This window comes from Bufo gargarizans, chromosome 6, assembly GCF_014858855.1.
Source record: "Bufo gargarizans isolate SCDJY-AF-19 chromosome 6, ASM1485885v1, whole genome shotgun sequence".
In the NCBI taxonomy this organism is placed as follows: Eukaryota; Metazoa; Chordata; class Amphibia; order Anura; family Bufonidae; genus Bufo; species Bufo gargarizans.
Genome location: NC_058085.1, coordinates 284,521,568 through 284,542,627, shown reverse-complemented (window position 1 = coordinate 284,542,627; position 21,060 = coordinate 284,521,568). Strand labels below are relative to the sequence as shown.

Below are 21,060 nucleotides of genomic sequence, written 5' to 3'. Positions count from 1 at the left end.
AGGTGGTCTGTTATCTTTTTGGACAGTGAGAGATCTCTACTGTTTGTGAGCATCCCTTCCATATCCTCTTTTTTTGATATGTCATCTTGCTGTCACTGAATAAAAGTGCTGTTTGCATCCACAGATTATACCCCTCACAGCTGAGGGTTTGCTACAATGAATCCCAGTGTAGACAGTCCTATGTGAGCTAAACACATCACAAACACAAACATCTCTCCTGTTCTGAATGCATTGAAAACATATCTGGGGTCCAAAGTGTTTGGCTCACGGAGATTTGTCTAGACCGGATATATTTGTAGCAAACCCTCATCTGTGAGAAGTGTTCAAGAGGTTACACTAGGAGAGAAACGTATCCCCTATCCACAGTATCTGACCACTGGGACCCCCATTAACTAGAATGGGGTCTTGTTCCCCCATATGAATGGAGTAGCAGGTCATGCGATGCGCTGCCACTCCATTCATTTTCTATGGGACTGCCGGAGATAGCTGACTACAGCAGTGTGGTCCCAACCATTCTTATGATCGGTGGAGGTCTCAGCAGTAGGACCCAAACGATTACCGGTAGATGCTTATCCCCTATCCTGTGTCAGGGGTTTCAATTTCAAGTTTCAATCTTGGAACCACCTCTCTAAGTTCTTACATGTTTCCAGCCTCTAGATGTCAACAATGTTTCCATTCACAGCTAGCAAGCAGTGATCTTGAAAATGGTGAAACACAAAGTACCTTAGATAGTTTTACTATTTTAATATGTAGTGCGGTTGGGCTTGGGAAGTTGGGATCCCCTGCATAGTTACAAGTTAAAGAACTAATTCTTACGCTTATTCCTTTGTAGGTTCTGAACAGATCAAGCAGATCGTCTTTCCTCCAAGCAAAGACCCAGCCTTTGTCACCATTCCACATGGAAGTTTTGGTGAACCCTTTGTCCTGAATCCTAACACATGGTCTGTTGTGATTGAGGTGGAGGATGTGCTTCTGGTGAGACCCCATGTTCTTCACATGCGGCGTATGCTCGTACCTTGGGTTGAGTCTTCCCTCTTGATACATGTTCTTTTTTCTTAGGATTATCTGGTCCTGCTTCCTAGTGCTTACTATGAGGCTCCGATCCTCCAGGTGAAAGTGACTGAGGCCTGCACTTACTCACCCTCCCAGGAGCAGAGCAATCAAAAGTAAGTATGAATTATGGCCATTTTACAATGCAGTTTGTAGTCACATGGCCAAAAACTGCATCAGAAAACTGTGGTCATTTGTTTTAATAACACACTGCAGGGCAGTCGGCTGGATGCACCCTAATTCTTGGTGTGGAAAGAGTTGGGGATGTACTGCCAGGCAGAGATTAAGCTGGTAGTTTACATGGCCGAGTGTAAGAGTTATACAGTATTCCACATCTGTATTTGTATGATGACACCATAAGAAACAGCAATATAGAAAGGACCGGCACTCGCACAAGGTAGCTTTCAGAATGCTACATTTATTGGTCACATATCAATGGTTAGTGACGCGTTTCGGCACTATGTGCTTTCATCAGACTATACACACATATAAAGAAATCACTTCTTTAAATAGACCGCCAGAATACAAAGGAACTGACGTCATCACAAGAACTCCACCCCCAAGTGCAACAATGTAGCGAATAACATATATGCAAATACATGAGTAAACATCAAATCAGCAGCACGAACCATAACGTGGACACGTGCACCGCCACACTACTACACTGTGGTGCCGACCAGTTATCTACATATATTGACACCATAGGAAAGTGATGTTCCATCTGGATTAGCTGCTGCATCATGTCGTATTGTTATATGTTTGTGCATCTCCAGGCTACATACACTTCATTTCTGGATGCAGTTTTGGAAGCCAAACCAGGGGTGAACTCAAAATAGAGGAGAAGTCGTATCTGTCCTTTATACTTTCTTTCCTTTTATGATCGACTCCTGATTCTGGCTTTAAAAAACTGAATGCAGAAACCTCACCGTGTGGCCGTACCCTAATAGTGTGCGCATCCATTATTTGTTCCAGTTGCCTTTTGTACAAATATCTCTCCCTGGATGAATTTCCATCATTGGAAGGCAGTGATGGGGTCTGTCGCATGGATAATAGTCTTCCACGGCCCTGTCAGACTGAGCAGATAACTCTACGACATCCACCACTGATTGGTTGCTATGGAAGTGATGTGAGTATGGTACCACCTCTTATTTGATGGCTGACCCACATAAGCATTACCCTTAACCTACATATTGTCTTCTAGATTGAGGTCTTGTTCCACCTACCAGTCCCCCACCCCGGTCGTTACGCCGTTGTTGTTGAATATGCCAATGAGGAGGACCTTCAGACAACCAATGTAGCAGTAAACTCTCCACAGATCCCTCCACAGCATGGAACCTTCACCTTCTACCCTTGCAAGTTCAGGTCAGTCTACATTCAAGATGTTCATTTTCTTGTGGGAGCATTCAGGATTTGACTTGGATCACATGTGTATTACAGTTTCCTGTGCCGTGGGGTGGCTTTGGATGCCCAGCAGAAGGTAGCCTTTTTTGATTTAACGACCGAAGTGACCATTCGATTCTCAGCAGATAAGACACAACTGCACTTGGTGAGTCTTGAAGGGGAGAATTTCCACTAATGACTACACTAAACCCATGCATTATGCTGAATCTTGATATGTTCCTCTTCCAGGGCAAGATCTTCTTGGTCCCTGCTGATAAGTACACCATGGAGTACATTGAGCCGAGAGTTCATTGCATTGCCGTTCATGGAGCCTTCAACCCTAGCAGGTACTGTCTGCTTATTGTATCTTGAGTATCACATTCACTTTTTATCCATGGCTGCTTTCTCATCTGATATCTCTGTCCACAGTGGTTCCTGCACTCCTTCAAGATTCCATAAACCTTCTCAGTCAGTGGTATTGACTGACGGGAAGACTAGTACAGATGCCAACAATGGCCAAAAGGTGCCTTTCCACCCTGCACCATTGCCTCCAACAGCTGTAGATGCTACTAAGTTGATCCGGTTGCAGTCCCCAGAGGTTTGTGATTTGTGCATATGTACAATATAAAGGGGTCCAATTTTATGTATCACAAAATATCACTCATGATGACCTTTTTATTTTTCTCTCCTTTTGCAACCAGACGGAGGTGACCTTTAATGGCCACGTTCCTACCCCTGGGCGTTACGCCTTCATTATCCACTACTATCAACCCTTACAGCCCTCATTTACTGTTGAGGTACGAGTGCATGGAGGACGCATATGGCAAGGTGAGGGGTTAGGATGTTAGGTGACTACATGAAGTAAGAATCCATTGTTATTGATGATTTTGTGTATAACATATGGAAGTAAAGCCCTCCTTCCCTTATTTTTATGCTAGGTTCAGCTAATGCTACGTACTGTCCTCATGGTTATGGCTGCCGCAGCTTGGTCCTTTCTGAGGATCAAGCCATTATAGATGTGGTTGATAATGACCTGTCAGTCAGCATCCGTGCCCCTGATGGCAAGATAATTTGGCTGGTAAGTGAGGGGAGGTTTCTTGTGTCATCCGGTCAGTTGTCCAACCTCTCGCACTGGTTGACCTGTCTATGGCCTGTTTTGTTAGGAGTACATTCTGGTCATTCCTGAGGACAGTTACAGCTCCACTTACCTGGTGGAGGAACCACTGGACAAATCATACAACTTTATCAGTCAGTGCGGAGCCAACAGCTTCCAGAGCAAGTAAGTCTCTTTATCAGTCTCCTCTTTGGTCATCTCCGATTGTTTATTGTGCGTAGTGACATTGATGGGCATACATGTAATCTAGTGATCTCCAGCTGGTGCAGAACTGCAATTCCTCAGTATACCCTGGCAGCCTGTGGCTGTAATTCCATGCAAGCTGGAAAGATATAGGTTGGACCACAGAACTCTACAGAACTTCCTCCATACATTACTTCTTTTATAGCAGGGGTCCCTGACTTATGAAAATCGGTTGTCCATCGTAGCTATATAGTAAGTTTATCTTTTCCCCCTGTTGATCTTTTCTCTGTGTTTTTCTTCAGCCCGGCCACCTCTAAGTTCTGCAGAGATGCTGCAATCTCTCTGTCTCTCTTCTATAACAATGGGGCCCAGTCCTGCAATTGTCATGAGGCTGGCTCTCTGAGCACCACTTGTGAGCTGTATGGAGGCCAGTGCTCCTGCAAGCCTAATGTGATAGGAAGAGATTGTTCCCGCTGTGCCACAGGATTCTGGGGATTCCCTGACTGCAGACGTAAGTTCCAGATTCCCCCAAGGACTATGATGTTCCATACCAGAGTCGTGCTTATATCCACTAGTTGTGAAAAGCTCTGTGATGTTTTCTCTGTACCAACATAGAGGGTGGCCATAGACATAGCAATCATTTTTACTATAGTCACAACACTTCTCACAGTTGAGGGTTTGTTACAACTGTATTCAGTCTAACTTGTCCTCTGTGAGGTACATACATAGGTAGCACAAATCTCGTTGTCCTATCCTCATAATTTCCTGTAATTTTTCCTGGTAGGTATAATGTATCATCCTGAATTCCAGGCTCTGGAGCTTACAAAGGATTGTCTAGACGGGATACAATTGTAACAAACCCTCAGCTATTAAGGGAGGCGGTTTCTGTTTTTTGTCTCTGCCTCTTCCTGTGTTTCATTGCTGTATCCTTGCTTTGTAATCACGATGTAGCCATCCTCTGTTTCAGCCTGTGACTGTGGGTTGCGTCTGTGTGATGAAGTGACCGGGCAGTGCATATGTCCCCCGCACACTGTGAAACCAGAGTGCACAGTATGCCAGCCCCAAACATTCGGCTGTCACCCCCTGGTGGGCTGCGAGGAGTGCGACTGCTCTGAAATTGGACTGCAGAACTTTACCCAACCAGGATGTGATATCCAGACCGGCCAGTGCACGTAAGTGAAGGTGCCACCATGCCGTAGAGGAAGACGGAATGGAAGTATTTGTGTTCATCTTTCTCAGGTCACATTTATTTCATGTATTTTTATTCATTTTGTTCATTTTTATATATTTTTTTATGGTTCACAGCATCTCTGCAGACCTATGTGTCTCCATAGTTACAGATAAGAAATAAAACAAACTTCTGTGCCGTCTCATCCTGCAGTCGTGTTATTCTGCTTCTTTTGCATATCAACAAAAAGAGGGCACAGGTGGGAGTAATGCATGGCTGCAGTATCAGCGCACACGCAGTAAATATAGAGACAGATAGGTCTGCAGAGGAGCTGTATACACCACACGGCAGGATTATATTTGACCAAGAGTCTTTGAAAAGTGGCTTCATTTTTTTTTATTGTGGAGTAATTATTTCAATTTGGGTTCAAAACATACCCTTTAAAGAAGTGTTTTTGGGTGTTCAGTGTTTATACATGAAATGTACAAAAAGCCACATTGGATCTGTTTTCTGTATTCTTGGGTCAGAACCACTGTTGTAGTCGCTCCTCAATCCTTACAGCATACCTCCAACTGAGCAACTCTTTACAAAAAAAAAACTTGTAGAAACAGTGCCACTCCTAATTATAGGTTGTATGTGTTAAAGGGGTTCTCTGGGAATTCATAAAATACAATTATTGAGAATACTTAAATATTAATTTGATATTACTCTGCTCTGCTTGTCAGGCATTATGATCCTGCATACAGATAATAAGATCTTCAGCTCAAGCTCTGTGGGAATGGGGTTCATGAGGAGACATGAAGTACAGAGAGGAGGTGGGAATGTGACTAATGAGCAGCAGCACTTGTGTGCAGTCTCCATAACCACAGCCTCACATTACCACAGTCTGTCCTGTCCGTCCTCTGTGTACTTCATATCTCCTCAGGAATGCCTTTCCTACAGAGACTCGGCTAAAGATCTTATCAGCTGTATTCGGGAAGTAGAGCAGAGAGGAGGATGAGGCAGCTATTTAGCTCAGAGTTCTGAAGTAACTTGTCCTCCTGTGTGATTAGGACAGGTTTTGTGTGTACTAATAGGACAGGGGCTATTTTATTTCCTCTGAGGATTGCTACTCAGACAAAATAAGCCATTATAACGATAACTAATGTATGGTATTTGGGAATATATTTATAATAATAAAGTAAGTTTTAAGTATTTTCAGTCATTTTATGAATTCCTGGAGAACCCCTTTAAGACGGTTTCGCATGGCCTGATTAATCTGGCATGAACATTTGTATGAAAGCTGATTCCAGATAATTGGCCGGTGAAAAGGTGCCACGGATTACCAGTTGAACAAGTGAAATGCTTGTTCATCGGGTGATATGGTTATTGCTGCGCACACCTCAATCATCGTTTCTGGGAAGCAGATTGCGCAGTGTAAACAGCGATCTATTGCCTAGAAACAATCAATATGTATGGGGACGAGTGATAGCAGTAGCCATCGCTCATCCCCAAGCAATGGAGGTGATTGCTGCATGCAAATACAGCGCTTCACCTCCACTGACGAGCAGGTAATTATCGGGAAGGAACACTTCCCGACAATCGCCTGCTCCATCGGGCCATGTAAACCTGCCTTTAGGCTCATTTACTTGAATACATGAATATAGCCCTCTTTTAGATTTACACTGTCATGACAAACATCTTTGCAAATACATTGTTTCACATGTTTAATACTAATTGCATCATATCTAGTCACATCCGAAGATGCTTTCACAATTCTACAGGTTTTATTTGGACTGCGGAACTTCACGGTCCGATAAGTGACAGTTTGGTTCTGTCTGTCTTTGACTTCCCATAAATCACTTCTAAGTGCTCCAGGATCAACATTTTGAACTTCACTTTGGCCGTGAATAGGGATGCCTTCTGCTTTACTATGCAGCAGTTCCATCCACTGTTAACATTTGCGACCGTTTTGTTCTTTTAGGTGTAAACCAAACATCATGGGACGTCGCTGTGAAAAATGCGCACCTGGTTTCTATGGGTACCCAAACTGCAGACCCTGTGAATGCAACCAGGCAGGCACCGAGCAAATTATATGCGATCCTGTTACAGGGCGATGTCTCTGCAAGGTATGGGATGGAGCCTGCACAAATCATTGTATCATACATTTGTGGAGTTTGATATTGCTGGAGACATTAAACCCCTCGTCCCAAGTGCATGGTGAAAATTGAGAAATTACTGAGACTGGGTTCCAGTGCTGGGGAGCGGTGGCCTTTTTGTAGACTCCTTGGCACTGAAGTGGAAGGGTTGGTGACATGTATCAGTATATGCTAGCACTTAGGTAACACATCTAGATGCCCACAGGTAATGGGTACTCATATGAAAGATTAGAATGCAGGATTTTCATACTGATGGCCTAACATCAGGATAGGTCTTCGATATGACATTAGTGGGGGACCGACTCCTGGGACCCCTGTTGATCAGGTGTATGGGGAAGCCACAGCACTCCATGAGCACTGCAGTCCAGGTCATGTGACATCACATTCATTGGTCACATGGTCTAGGAGCAGCTCAGGGTTTAATGCATTCAGCAATATCAAATTAGTATCTAGAACCCAAGCAACCCCTTTGCGTTTATGGTCTATGTGTATAGGAAAACGTTGAAGGTCGTAACTGTGACCAGTGTCGCCTGGGCACTTTCTTCCTGGATGCCAACAATCCTAAGGGCTGTACCCGTTGCTTCTGTTTTGGAGCCACTGATCGCTGCCACTCTGGATCCAAGTATCGTACTGAGGTAAGGAATATAATGCTTACACTAACGTACCCCACACCCCTACTTTCCCTCGCACTTTAGCCTCATTGTTGATGTCTTACAGTTTAGTGACATGAGAGGATGGGTTCTGGTTGGAGGAGATCGCCAGGAGGTGGAGATCACACAACTTCTTCATAGAGGTCTCGTTAAGGCTGATCTGAGAGATGTTCCTGATGTCTACCAGGAGTTCTACTGGCATGCACCACGCAGCTACCTTGGAGACCGAGTGAGTTTAGGCTTACCAGTTCCTTAACCCTTGCACTGCCAATACAAGGGTTGTAATATGTCATGTCTTTAAATGTTTGCCATGGTTAGAATTTAAGTAGTTGAGCTTAGACCTTTGTATCGTATTAAAATCCTGAATCTTTTGAGTGATGCCTGGACCAGTATTCTAGGTGGAATGTTTACTGTTCAACAATTATTTGAAGCAATAGGAAATAGGGGTTGGAGGTCAGGAATTTTTCTTCATATCAAAACACTGTTACCAGCGAGAGAGGCTATCTGCTCACATATAAGGGGTATTTTTGTTTCGTTCTGTTAGCGCCTCTTCACATATATATACAGCATTCCATTTTTCTTCCCTCCAGCATGTCATAGAAACCAAGGAGGAAAAATGATCAAAAAAAAAAACAATCCCATTGATGGTTTTAAAAAATTATGACAAATCAAGGCAACTTATGAAGTCTGATGGCAAATGTTCATTTTGCAGTAGAAAAAGGTTTAAAACTGATGAAAATGTTTTTGTATCAGTTTTAGCATCCAATTATATCAGTTGAGGCTCAAAAAACCTGATCTGGATGCAACCCATATATGTGAAGGGGTCCATGGCATCCCGCCAAAACATTTGTCCTCTCGGTGAATAGGATGTTTATTGGAATTGGAACATGGGAATTTTTGGTGACACACTTTTTAGTGTGGTGGTTTTGTGATGATTTGTGCATGTAGTCATAAGTAATGAATGAATTCTGCACATCCAAACTTTTATTTTAAGCATCCACAGCTGTAAAGTGCTGGGTGGAATTTTAACAATGTGATGGGGCTTATTTTCTAGTACTAGGGTTAAGCATCTGATTCTGTGACTACAGGTTTCTTCTTATGGTGGGTTCTTGAGGTATGAGCTGAATTCTGAAGCCATTAGAGGAGATCAGATCTACATTCCTGTGGAGCGGCGGCCAGACATCATACTAAAGGTATAATGCCTGAATGCAACTTACATTGGAGCATTTACATCTTAGAACTTGGAAATAAATTAATTGAAATGTTTCCTGTTTACTTCCACAGGGGAACCAGATGAGCATTGCTTTTTTGGAGCCAAAATATCCTCTACCCGGAGATATTCACAGAGGCCAGGTCCAGCTTATAGAGGTAAGTCAGCAAAGCTTGGTGATAGGAGCATGGTAAATGGCAGAACACTGGTAATTTTTCAGGCTGAAAGGATAATCTGAATCTATAATTGTCCATTGTTCCGTTGGTTTGCAGAGTAACTTCATTCACATTGGTACCAATTATCCCGTATCCCGTGAGGACATCATGATGGTTTTGGCAAATTTGGAAGCACTGCATATTCGAGCTTTGAATTCCCAGTCCTCCTCCATGGTGTCTCTGTGGCAGGTTGTTCTGGAGATTGGTCAAGGGACTGGTGTTGGAGTGAAGGCCAGCAATGTGGAGCTGTGTATGTGCCCTGCCAACTACCGTGGCGACTCCTGTCAGGTACCTTTAGTGCTCTCACTAACCCAAGGCTACAATGCTGTTGTAGGTGGCTCCTCACTCCACATGGAATAACCATATGAGGGCTTATTTCGAAATAAGGATATATTTGTCTTGTTGGGATAATATTTTCAGGTTATATAATGCATGATACCGTGTCCCTATAACAGTACCATCATACAACAGTGTCTGTATAATAGTGACACCAAACTGTAGTAGCCCTGTGTAAGAGCCACTCAATAACAGTGCCCCTATAAACAAGCCATCAAATAACGGTGCCCCTATAACAAAGGCATTCAAGAACAGAGTTCCTATAACAGAGCCATCCAACAACAGTTCCCCTATAAACAAGCCATTCAATGACATTGCCCCTATAACAGAGCCACTAGCAACAGTTCCCCTATAACAGAGCCACTAGCAACAGTTCCCCTATAACAGAGCCACTAGCAACAGTTCCCCTATAACAGAGCCATCCATGAACAGTTTCCCCCAATGAAGTGAAGAATGGGACTCGGCTTCGATACCAAGCACAGCCGCAATCAAATGGACAGCGCGGGTTGGAATTCCGTTATAGGTTCTGTTATAACAGAGTTATGATGGAATTTTAGGATGGAAAGCAAAATAGAAGCCTTGAAGAGGCATTCCATTTTGCTCCATCCTAATACATGTCTATGGGGCCAAATAACGGTTCTGTTATACATGATGGAAAAAATAGTCCTGTCGATAACCCCTTCTGTATTTTTAGAACACATAATAGCCCCCTCTGTGTGTATTATAATATGACTCCCATGCCACGCAGTGAACTGTAGCCCACCTCCACAGTCTGGCAGCTGGCCCAGCATCTCCGCCTAAGCTGTCACTTGGGGTGAAGCAACCCCCCTCCTTGGCACGCCACTGCCTGTAACAGGGCCATCCAACAACAGTGCCCCTATAACAGATCCAGCCGGCATGTAGCAGTGGAAGAGGGTGGAGGCCTGTGACAGAAGCATGGCCAACCACCACACCACACATGCCCCTTAAATCTATGGTGGGTATGAGGGTACAGCTTCAGCTAGGTTGAGAACTGTGAATTAATTAATAAGGGGCGCGGGTGCATGATTAATATAAGACATCCAGTACCGGATCTAGCTAGTCTCCCATTCTCCATGGACATATGATATCTGATTTCTCTGGCAGGAATGTGCCCCTGGCTTTTACCGAGACAAGGGTCTCTTCTTGGGCAAGTGCGTGCCCTGTAGCTGCGGTGGGCATTCGGACCAGTGCTTACCTGGGACTGGCAACTGTGTGGTGAGCTTTTTTTGTGTTCCCCCATAGTAACTATTCTGTGATACTCTCTATGCCATTAACACCTCACGTCGTCATCTCTAGAAATGCCAGCACAACACGGAGGGTGACCAGTGTGAGCGCTGTAAAGAAGGGTTTGTACCCAACGGAACAGTGGGTGGAGTGTTACACTGTGTTGCTTGCCCTTGCCCTCTGTCTGTGCCCTCCAACAAGTAAGTGCCATATGATACAGTTTTTTTTGTGTGTCAGCTCTCATCTGTCACGTTATTTTAACCGTGCTTTATATGTGGTACTTACAGTTTTGCCATTGGATGTGTACAAAGGGGTTCATCCACTCAGTGTCTCTGTAAACCAGGCTACGCGGGGGCAAAATGTGAACGGTAAGTGAAGAACCAACAGATATGGATTGAAAACTGAATGGAATATGCTGAGTAAAATCACAGTTATCTCATGACAGATTCTGTGCAAGCTGCATTTTTCTTGCAACCCGACAAATTTACAAAATTTATGCCAGAAACTGGAGTAAATTATAGCTCAAATTCACACCAGCTCATAGATGATACAGGTTTCATTTTCTGGCACATGGATTACCAGAAGATGATGCAAATTTGTTAATCGTCCTGCCGTTTCTTGCTTCAGTGCACTTTTTGTTAAGACTGGCGTATGAAACACCAGTCTTTTATAAATTCCCCCCTTTGTCTAAGGCAACTTTCACACTAGCGGCAGGACAGATCCGACAGGCTGTTCACGCTGTCGGATCCGTCCTGCCGCTATTTCGCAGTGCCGCCGGACTGCAGCTCCGTCCCCATTGACTATAATATAAGGCCGCCGGACTAAAAGTACTGCATGTCCGACTTTTTAGTCCGGCGGCCTCTCGCTGTGCACTGCCGTGCTGCGCCGGAGCTCCGCCCTGTCCCCATTATAGTCAATGCGGACGGAGCGGCGGCACGGCGAAATAGTGGCAGGACGGATCTGACAGGGTGAACAGCCTGTCAGATCCGTCCTGCCGCTAGTGTGAAAGTACCCTTATACATTAGAATACTTGATCTGGTAGCTTCCATCTTGGCTACTCTTGCCTATGGCTCACATGATGTCATTTACAAAGACTGGCTTTTTACGCCGGTCCTTGTTTCCCTTTTGCATTGGTGTATGATTGTGCATAATTCAGGCATTCGGCGTCAAAAAAACTCCAGCCCCCTGACTGGAGTAGTTTTTTGCCAACAATTACACCTGTTTCCAGGCGTATATGTTGGTAAATCTGTCAGGGTCGATGCCCTGGCCCCCGCCACTCACTTGACACTGGTGCATAAAAACGCTTGTGCGACAAAATATTGTTGCACAGGCATAAAAAAAAAGTCACAAAAAAGGCCCTTGTGACTTTTTATACGCCAGGGCATTAAAAAAAATGTCCCCCAATATTTTCATTAACTGACTGCAAGCAAGAATCATGAAAAGGAAAACTCCTCGAACAAGATATGTTTAAGAAAATAATTTAAGATGTTGGGGAAATTAATGTTTCTATGTATTGGTTTCAAGTCCAAATGTAATGACTATGTTCATCTTTATCCTCCCTTGTTAGTTGCGCTCCTGGTTACTATGGAAATCCTATGGTCATCGGAAGTTCCTGCTTGCCCTGTAATTGTAATGGGAACACAGACTCTAACATGCTGTTCAGCGAGTGTGACCCCCTATTCGGGACATGTTCTGGCTGCATGTTCAACACCGCCGGGCCGCACTGCGAGGTGTGTGCGCCGGGCTTCTATGGAGACGCGATAGCTGCCAAAAACTGCACCAGTAAGTACAGTATACTGCCCGTCTTATCCTAAGCCTCTATAGAGCAGAGTAAACCCTTCTCATCAGGTCCTGCTGGCACCATCTCATAGTTCTAGTGAGCTAGATCACTGACACCTTGTAACAGGCCATTCGCCAGGGTCAGTTGTCAGGTACACTAGTTGGTGTTCACTTCCTATGTCTTACAATATAATATGTTCTGTAGGTTGTAATTGTTCTCCCTGTGGAATGGACACGTGTGACCCAAGAACTGGAAGATGTCAGTGCAAACCTGGAGTGACTGGTCCAACTTGTAACCGCTGTGAGGTAATATACCAGAGATCAGTAGCAACCATCGACAATTGTATGTCCGCTGTCGAACACTGTACATTACATTACTTATCCTGTACTGATCCTAAATTACAGCTTGACTTCCAGAGCTGCAATCACAACTCTGCTGGTTATTGTTGTAATCCGTCATCAAGCTTGTCATCAGACACTGCCTAAGAGCTTAGCTCAACGTCCACAATCCAGTGGGGCACACCAGAACAAGCTTTGTGCGGATGCTGAAAAAGCAAGTTATATGCCAAGCAAGATCTTCTGTTCTGAAGCCTACAGGATTGTGAATGCAGCTCTGGAGTGTCAAAAGTGGACATTATAATCCCTTACATTCTCTTAAAATGCCTCTGGATTTTTATTTCTCTCTTCTAGGAAGGCTATTATGGATTTGATGGGTGCTCAGGGTGTCAGAGATGTAGCTGTGGCGAGGGCTCAACCAGTTCTAGTTGTGATCCCCAAACTGGTCAGTGTCACTGCCTCCCCGGTATAACAGGTTCCCGCTGCCAGCAATGTGCCCCTGGATATTGGAGGTTCGGTCCTAGTGGCTGCACAAGTAAGTGATGTTCTAGATCATTGACTTCCAACCTGCAGTTCTCCAGCTGTTGCAAAGCTACAACTCCCAGCATGCCCTGACATTCTTCATTTGTCAGGGCATGCTGGGAGCTGTAGTTTTTTTTAGATTTATGTAAGTTTATTTCAGGATATGATTCATGTCATACCCTTGTTTCTCCTTCCTTAGAATGTCATTGTAAAGGAGGCTCATGTGACCCACGGACCGGGGAGTGTAAATGTAGTGACGGGCTCATTGGGAAGCAGTGTGACACCTGTAGCCGCCCGTACGAGGTACCAGTCAGCCATGGACCAGAAGTGATGAAGTGTGAACGTGAGTATTATCTGCTCCCTATTCTAAAGTTATGTTCAAGGTATAGGCCCAGGACTACACTACTGAGATATCCTAATGACAACACGTCCCTTGTCCTGTGCCGTGTTGTCATGGAGGCCAAATCACAAAATACTCCAGTATCTGCATCCTATCTGACTTCTAAATGAATGTAATTGGTGATATAGAATCTTAGAAAGTCTTCATTACAAATCTGTATCTGACATTAATGGAAACAGGAAATGTTGTCAAGCTCTAGTAGTTCAGCCTCAGGCTTTGGGCCTGTTAAATCAATCATATTGTAACATAGAAGAAAGATGTTAGAAAACATGTTCACATGGTACACTATGGAACTGCTTTGTTTGAACTTAGAAAACTGTAGCTGCCTCTTCTTGTTCTGATCAACCTCTTAACAGTCACGTTAAAATTGGGAAAACCCTTCCAAAAATGTCACTTTTTAATTGTAGATTTTTAATGTGTGTCTGCAGTAAATCTAGTTGGCGCACAACTCAGGGGACACTACTGCATTTTTAACCCATTGGTGACCATTAATTTTAGCCTTAAAGGGAACCTGTCACCAGTTTTATGGTGTCCTAACTAAGGGCAACATAAATAAGTGACTGATTCTCTTAGCAAAATGCTGGGTCACTTTCTTTAATTGACCCAGTCAATCTGCCAACATCTTGTTTCAAAAAGCTCCAGCTGATAATGATGAGTCATGAATATTCATGAGCTCCTGACTCTCCCCGCCCACCTGCTGCTGAATGACAGTTTTTTTCCATATGAATCAGCAGCAGGTGGGCAGGGGAGTGGCTATAGCTCTGAATTAAATATACGCTGGACTCAATGACATCACGCTGGACTCAAATCAGCTCATTAGCATGCGGCATCTTTGTGTGTAAATTATGGGGTAACCATCTGTCACACCAGTAAGTGAATACATCTAAGGTACTTTTTAGTAGTTAATGATTGTATATAATTAGTTAGATTATAATCAAATATCCACATGACAGGTTCCTTTTAAAGAGGACCTTTCATCAGTTTTGACATAGGCTAATTATGGTATTACCTTGTAGGGCGGCCCCCACTGATACCATGTATGTATTTTTTTTAAAAATTCAACACCCCCCCCCCCCCCCCCCCCCGTTCGTCCGCTGTGGCCCCCCGATGATTTGGCGCGCTGTTTTATAATGAGCATTAAACTCGCAACGGGGAGGAGATGCAGACTTCTGCTGTGGGTGTCTCCTTCTCCCTGGCTGTGAGCGGTCCGCTCTGATTGGATCACGCTCACAGCCAGGGAGAAGGAGACGCCCACAGCAGAAGACTGCGTCTACTCCCCGTTGCGAGTTTAATGCTCATTATAATACAGCACGCCAAATCATCAGTGGGCCACAGCGGACGAACGGGAAGGGGGGTTTGAAAAAATATATACACCCATAGCATAAGTGGGGGCCGCCCTACAAGGTAATACCTTAATTGGCCTATGTCAAAACTGATGAAAGGTCTTCTTTAAGGACCAGTAATATTTTCCCCCTTTGTGTTCTAGCGTTTAAATTTTTTCTTCTAAATGTTTTTTTTTATTTTGCTGGATTAGTTGTAGGGTTTTTAGGAACCATTTTGGGGTATATATAGTGTATTAAATAACTTTTATTATTTTATTTTTAGGACAAAAAGGTAAAAAAATAAATCTGTTCAGAACACGGGAAGATATCACTGATAGAAAGTGGGATGCTGTGAATGCAGCTAAAAGTGAAAGTAAAGGCAGGTTTTACCCGCGATTATTCCAGATTCGATTTCTAACAGTGATTTCTCCTCTGTTGCTTGGACTTTGGACCAGTTGCATGTTTATAGCTGCTACCATTCATGAGATAGCAGCATCTATCTATCTTTTGTTAGAAGCTCTGGCAGTTACAGGGAAAGAGCTACACAGAAAGCTTCTAGCTTTGTTAGAAAGAGATTGTTGAGTACTATGATTCTTGATTTTTGCATGACCTTTTTAAGTGATGATTTTTTTGTGCTTCTTGCAGCTTGTGATAGTTGTGTGGTGACTCTGCTGGAGGACCTGCAACGTATGGCAGACTTTATTCCCAGCATCAGAGACCAACTCGCCAACCTGAGTATCAGTTCCATTGCATGGACTCGTCTAGGCGGTCTCAATGCCTCCATTGCAAATTTGACGGTAAGCCGGAAATATATACTACTCTGTCTGGTTGGGTAATGTTTCATCAAACACTTATGTTGTGCCATATTGTTCTTTATAGGATCTATGGCTCCAGTATCAAAGCTCCATTAATGGTATTAAAGATAAAGCTGATGATTTGGAAGATGATAGTTTTAGTCTTTCTCAAGACTTTGATGCACTGCAGGAGAAGGTGAGTGGGGTATTCTCCTCTCCTTGCCACAAGCTGGTGCTCCAATAATGTTCAGCATATACAGATATTGTACACCTAGATAAATGCTGGCCTATTAATTAATTCATGCAAATGCTTGATCTAGCTTACGGATGGATGGATGGATGGATAGAACCTCATATGAACTTTACTTTCTCCAGGTGAATTCAACAAACAGAACAGCAGTCAATGTACAGAAAATGACCAGGGAAACCAATCTGAAAGCAAAAGACCTGATGAACCAAGTACAGTTTTTATACAATAATTCTCTGGGTGAGATTTTTCGTTTATTTATTTTTTACTTCTGCCAGGTGCTGAGTTATTTTATTGTCTTCGGAGCACCTTGTGTTGTCACCTCCTTCCCATGTATGAAGTGCTGTCATACAGTGTAGCAATAACCATACTAAAAGTGTTATTAAGTATGGTGTCCCAACAACTGTGCAATTAATTGGCTATTCTGTACAGTTCTTAAGTATCAGGGTCCAAATGCCACTAGTGATCAAATAAGCCATCTAATAACATTGTTCCATTTCTTTTACTGCTATAAAATATCAAGACTCGTGGTCAAAAATCTTGGGTACTAGGCCATGGAAGGTACCCTCTTCATCAGGGGCTGGCTGATGTACCTTGTTAATATATCTGCAGTTAGGTTCTAGGTGCCCTCTACTTAGGACAATCTCTACTTGCTAGAGGAGTCCCTTGATAATAATCCGTTCGCAATGTGCCCTCCTGCTGGGAACCCTGGCGATTAACTACAGACCATTAGGAAACCTGGAAGTAAATATTCAGTTTCTCTGGGGTGCCTCCACAAAGGACATAACGCATTGGTCAGTGCTCATTCAAATCAAGGCGCTTTCTGTATAATGCAGGACAGGTCCTTCACAGTGAGAGATGTTCTTTGTAACCACTGTGGCCAAGAGATTATTTATGATCCTAAACACTGTTGTATCCATCTCAGATGCTTAATTCAAATGTCTGTTAAAATATTGTTAGGACTGATTAATCAGCTGAGCAAGATTGGCTCCTCAAACACCAGTAATGTCACATCCACTGAGGAGTTTAAACGGATCATGACTGATGTGGAAAAAATGTTAAGGGAGATGAGAGACAAGGACTTCAGCCACGCCAAAGACCTCGCATGGAAGGAGCATGAAGAAGGCAAAAAACGTAAGTGGGCACTGGAAAACGCCTTCAAAGACAGGTTACTCAATACTTGGTATGAATAGGGGTTTCTCATTAGGAGAAACATTTTTCATGGCTTCCTCATAGTTGAGAACTATCATGGTGACCTGGTGCTGATGGTAACCACTGTGTATATTAATGTGATGAATGATTTTTCTTCTTAGTACTGGATCGAATAAAAGCTGAGCTGCTCTCCAGTCTAAAGGCCAACCAAGACCTACTGAATGAGATTAAGAAGAGACTTGAAACGTATAGCTCAGAATTAATGGATTTACGGGATGCCTTGAATGAGGCAGTGAACAAAATCATAGAGACTGAGGCTCTCAACAGCCTGAACTACAACAACCTGGAGGAGAACAAGGTACTAGATGAGATCCTCAGTGACAAGAAGAAATTTCACACTGATTTTCTATGAGCTTGTGATCCATCATATGCTAGAACATCTTCAATTTATTGTTGTAGCTTAAGATCAATGACTTGAAGGCACAACACAAAGAACTAGTGGATGCAATTAAGATGGGAGAAGATGCTCTGGCTCAAGTCTCGAACATTTGGCAAATGATAGATGACATGAAAGAGGTAAGGAGGACATTGAAGGGGACAGTACCCAGTCACTTGTCACCCAAGAGTATTCAAGCAATTGGCTTATGTTGTCTTCAGGAGTATGAAAAGTTGGCAGCTGGACTGGATGGGGCCAGAGGCCCAATTATGGATAAGGTGAAGCAGTTCTCCCCAGCAAGCAATAAGCTGTCTGTTGTAGAACAGGCAGAGGAACATGCAAGACTCCTAAGTCAAGTGGCAAAGAATTTGTTCAAGTGAGACAAACTTTTTTTTTAAGACCGGTTATGGATTATTCCAATTTATTATAAATTGTGTTGTGTTATTTACATTTTTACCATCTTTTTTAAGTGCCATTGGAGACTCCAACCAAGATGAGTTTATCCAGAAGGCCATAAATGCCTCCAATGCTTACTCCAGCATCATTGATGCCATAAAGCAGGCTGATAGAGCTGCAAAAGATGCCAACCGAGTGGCTGGAGAGACGCTTAAGGTGGGTGGTGTCCCATCCCTTTATAGGTGATATCAGGCTATAAAGGAAAGGTCAGAAGCTGCATATTTAGTGGGTTAAAAGGGAACAATACAACATGGCACCCCCTCTGTTGTGGAGGAATAATGCAACAAAGCTGACACCCTGATGTCTCAACAGAACATCCTATCTGAGCAGCTTGGGAAAAGAGGGAAAGAACTGAAGAACAACAGTTCAAAGTTAGAACATGATGCCAAAACTTCCCAGGAAGAATTAAATGGAGGTGAGTTCAGAAAGCTTTCTAAGGGTCCATTCACACGTCCGTTTTTTCTTTCCTGATCTGTTCCGTTTTGGGCGGAACAGATCTGGACCAGTTCTGTACCCATTCATTTTCAATGGGTCCTGAAAAAAATCGGACAGCACACATTTGTTCCGTTCCGCATGTCCGAAAAAATATAAAACTTGTCCTATTCTTTTCCGCAAAAATCGGATCCTGGTACAATACAAAGTTTTATGCGGATTCCGTTCCTGGAAATTAAATCCTGAGGTAACACATACACATAACTAGACTTTTATTCACTTTTTTTTTTTTTTGAAAGAAATACAAACCACTTTATTTGCTTATTGAAATTTATACATGTTTCCGTTTTTTGCGGATCCGCAAAAAACGGATGACATACGAATGACATACGGAAACATTTTCAGGAACAACGGATCCGCAAAAAACGGACCGAAATTCGGGATATAGAAAAATACTGACGTGTGAATGTAGCCTAAGGGTATCATGGACTTGCAATTTATTTTAATCACTGCAATGATGTATTCACTCCATATGCTGGAGGTATAGTTTGAAGCATCAGGGGCCAGATGCTAAATCTGTGCCCTAAGTACTATGTTGAACTATTCATTTCTATAGTCATGTGGCTGTGTCCATTATGCCTACACTTTTGTGCAGATATCATATTGATTGCCCTTTTCCTGTGCAGTTAGGCACCAGGGTCTTGGAATGACTGTAACCTCTGCACCCCCAGCATTACTTTACATTACATAATCTGCTCATGTACAGCAAACAGGACCTTCAGAACATTCCCCCCATATTACCCTCATAGAACAAAGATCAATACAGCACCAACTAGAGACATTCTTTGACCACAACTAGAATTGTATGAGAATTTCTGTCTGCCACTACCTTGGGCACCACACAGTTATTTTACTGAGTGACGGGATCCATGGGGTAACATCTGCTGCTTTTATAACAAGTCGGTTTTCTGCACATCACGGAGCTGGCGATAATGTGCTTATAGTCAGTTCAGTGCCAATTTCACACATCCAGGGGGTTTCAAATGACTTGTTTTAGTGGATTGTGTCATTCGGAGTCCTAGAGCGACTTGTTGACCCTTTCTTTTTACAGATGTCCTGAAGAAGCTGCAGGAAGCAAAGAAGAAGCTTCAGGACAGCAAAACAAAGAGGGAAAATCTTCAATCGGAGCTGAGATCTGTCATGGACAAAATCAGCATGACACGAGGTACAAATCACTGAATTGTTTCCATCGCAACCAAATCCCTCCAGTCAAGAATGATGGAACGGGGAAGAGCACGGCAAATAGTCTGCATGCCATCTTGTTGAGATTCTACATTTTAAAAAACAAACTTTTTTTTTCTATATAGTAATATCAATATAAATGATAGATGGATAGATATTAGATAGATATTGGATTATATTATAAAGGACCATCCTTTACCTAAAAACATCATCAGTGGAAAATTTCAAGATAGAATTTATAGAGCTTACATTGAACCCAAGCTCCCCCATAATGGTGGCTATAGTTAGCCAACTTTTTTGTTCATCTCCCCTGCTTCTCTACACGGAGAGGTTCTCCGGGCAGTATTCTTTTTTTTAAAAAGAAGGCAATATCTCACTGATTTCCCCGATGTCCAGCACTTCCTGGTTCCTCTCCACACAGAAAATGTGACTACTCAGCAATCACTGGCTGCAGCAGTGACTCTTCTCAGCCAGTGACTGACACAGTATCATGTCAAGAAGAACCAGGTAAAAGGACTAGATGGGGGACCAGGAAGCATCAGGACAGGAGCAGTAGGGTTAGTAAGGGATGACTTTATTTCTCATCCATATCATTGAGGGGGAAAGGTTTGACCATGGGTATAGCTGTTGCCACTAGGAGGTGGACACTAGGCACAAAGGTGTGAGCTCCTTCCTTCAGTTACACTCTTCCTACAGGGACTAAGCTAAATCAGTTTTAGCTTAGTGTCTGTAGGAGGCAGACCTCCCTGCGTTACAGGTCTGCTGATTTTATTTTATTTATTTATTTTCTTCTAGCGGGAGTTTCAGGCGGTCTTGGCTGCCTGCACTCTCACCCAGGAGATGGGAGACCAGGGGGTCCCCAAGCCCGCTATTCCTTCCCGTTCTCCAGAAGCAAAGGAGGACCAGAGGTCCCTAAAAGCCTCTGCATCCCGCCAGCCTGCGGATCACCACGGCCTCCCACCACAAGTCTCCTCTGTTTCCAGTGTGGAGTCCCTCCCCAAGGGTCCACACACACGAAGGTGGTAATCCGGCTGGAGCCCGGGGCGGCAGAAGGTGCTGGACGGGTGAGTATTCCTGGCCCCAAAGTTCTCCCCTCCTTCCAACATCCTCCCCTTCTCAGGTTACCTGTCCCCCCACAGAGCTGGTTCCCTCCAGGCATTTTTCCAGTCAGGAGAGGGGTGGGGCTGCAGCTTCGGGTACAAGGTGCCATTTTCCAGAGGCCCTTCCTGGTTCTGCGCGTCATCTCTGGTCCA

The 21,060-nt window shown here is 43.6% G+C and overlaps 1 protein-coding gene across 1 annotated transcript in view; it reads left to right on the top strand.

Moving 5' to 3' along the window:
- LAMA5 (laminin subunit alpha 5) overlaps window positions 1-21,060 on the top strand; it is a 123,838-nt gene that overhangs the window by 78,218 nt on the left and 24,560 nt on the right. The window contains 35 exon segments of the mRNA XM_044296273.1: window positions 833-975; window positions 1,060-1,166; window positions 2,023-2,176; window positions 2,252-2,412; window positions 2,488-2,596; window positions 2,680-2,777; window positions 2,860-3,028; window positions 3,132-3,258; window positions 3,369-3,508; window positions 3,594-3,709; window positions 4,030-4,238; window positions 4,695-4,899; window positions 6,859-7,003; window positions 7,528-7,668; window positions 7,751-7,912; window positions 8,772-8,876; window positions 8,968-9,051; window positions 9,166-9,396; window positions 10,570-10,680; window positions 10,762-10,889; window positions 10,977-11,057; window positions 12,257-12,471; window positions 12,674-12,774; window positions 13,159-13,339; window positions 13,526-13,669; window positions 15,694-15,845; window positions 15,928-16,038; window positions 16,218-16,329; window positions 17,050-17,223; window positions 17,403-17,599; window positions 17,701-17,817; window positions 17,899-18,053; window positions 18,148-18,289; window positions 18,446-18,548; window positions 19,677-19,790. Coding sequence (XP_044152208.1) covers window positions 833-975; window positions 1,060-1,166; window positions 2,023-2,176; window positions 2,252-2,412; window positions 2,488-2,596; window positions 2,680-2,777; window positions 2,860-3,028; window positions 3,132-3,258; window positions 3,369-3,508; window positions 3,594-3,709; window positions 4,030-4,238; window positions 4,695-4,899; window positions 6,859-7,003; window positions 7,528-7,668; window positions 7,751-7,912; window positions 8,772-8,876; window positions 8,968-9,051; window positions 9,166-9,396; window positions 10,570-10,680; window positions 10,762-10,889; window positions 10,977-11,057; window positions 12,257-12,471; window positions 12,674-12,774; window positions 13,159-13,339; window positions 13,526-13,669; window positions 15,694-15,845; window positions 15,928-16,038; window positions 16,218-16,329; window positions 17,050-17,223; window positions 17,403-17,599; window positions 17,701-17,817; window positions 17,899-18,053; window positions 18,148-18,289; window positions 18,446-18,548; window positions 19,677-19,790 — 4,944 coding nt within the window.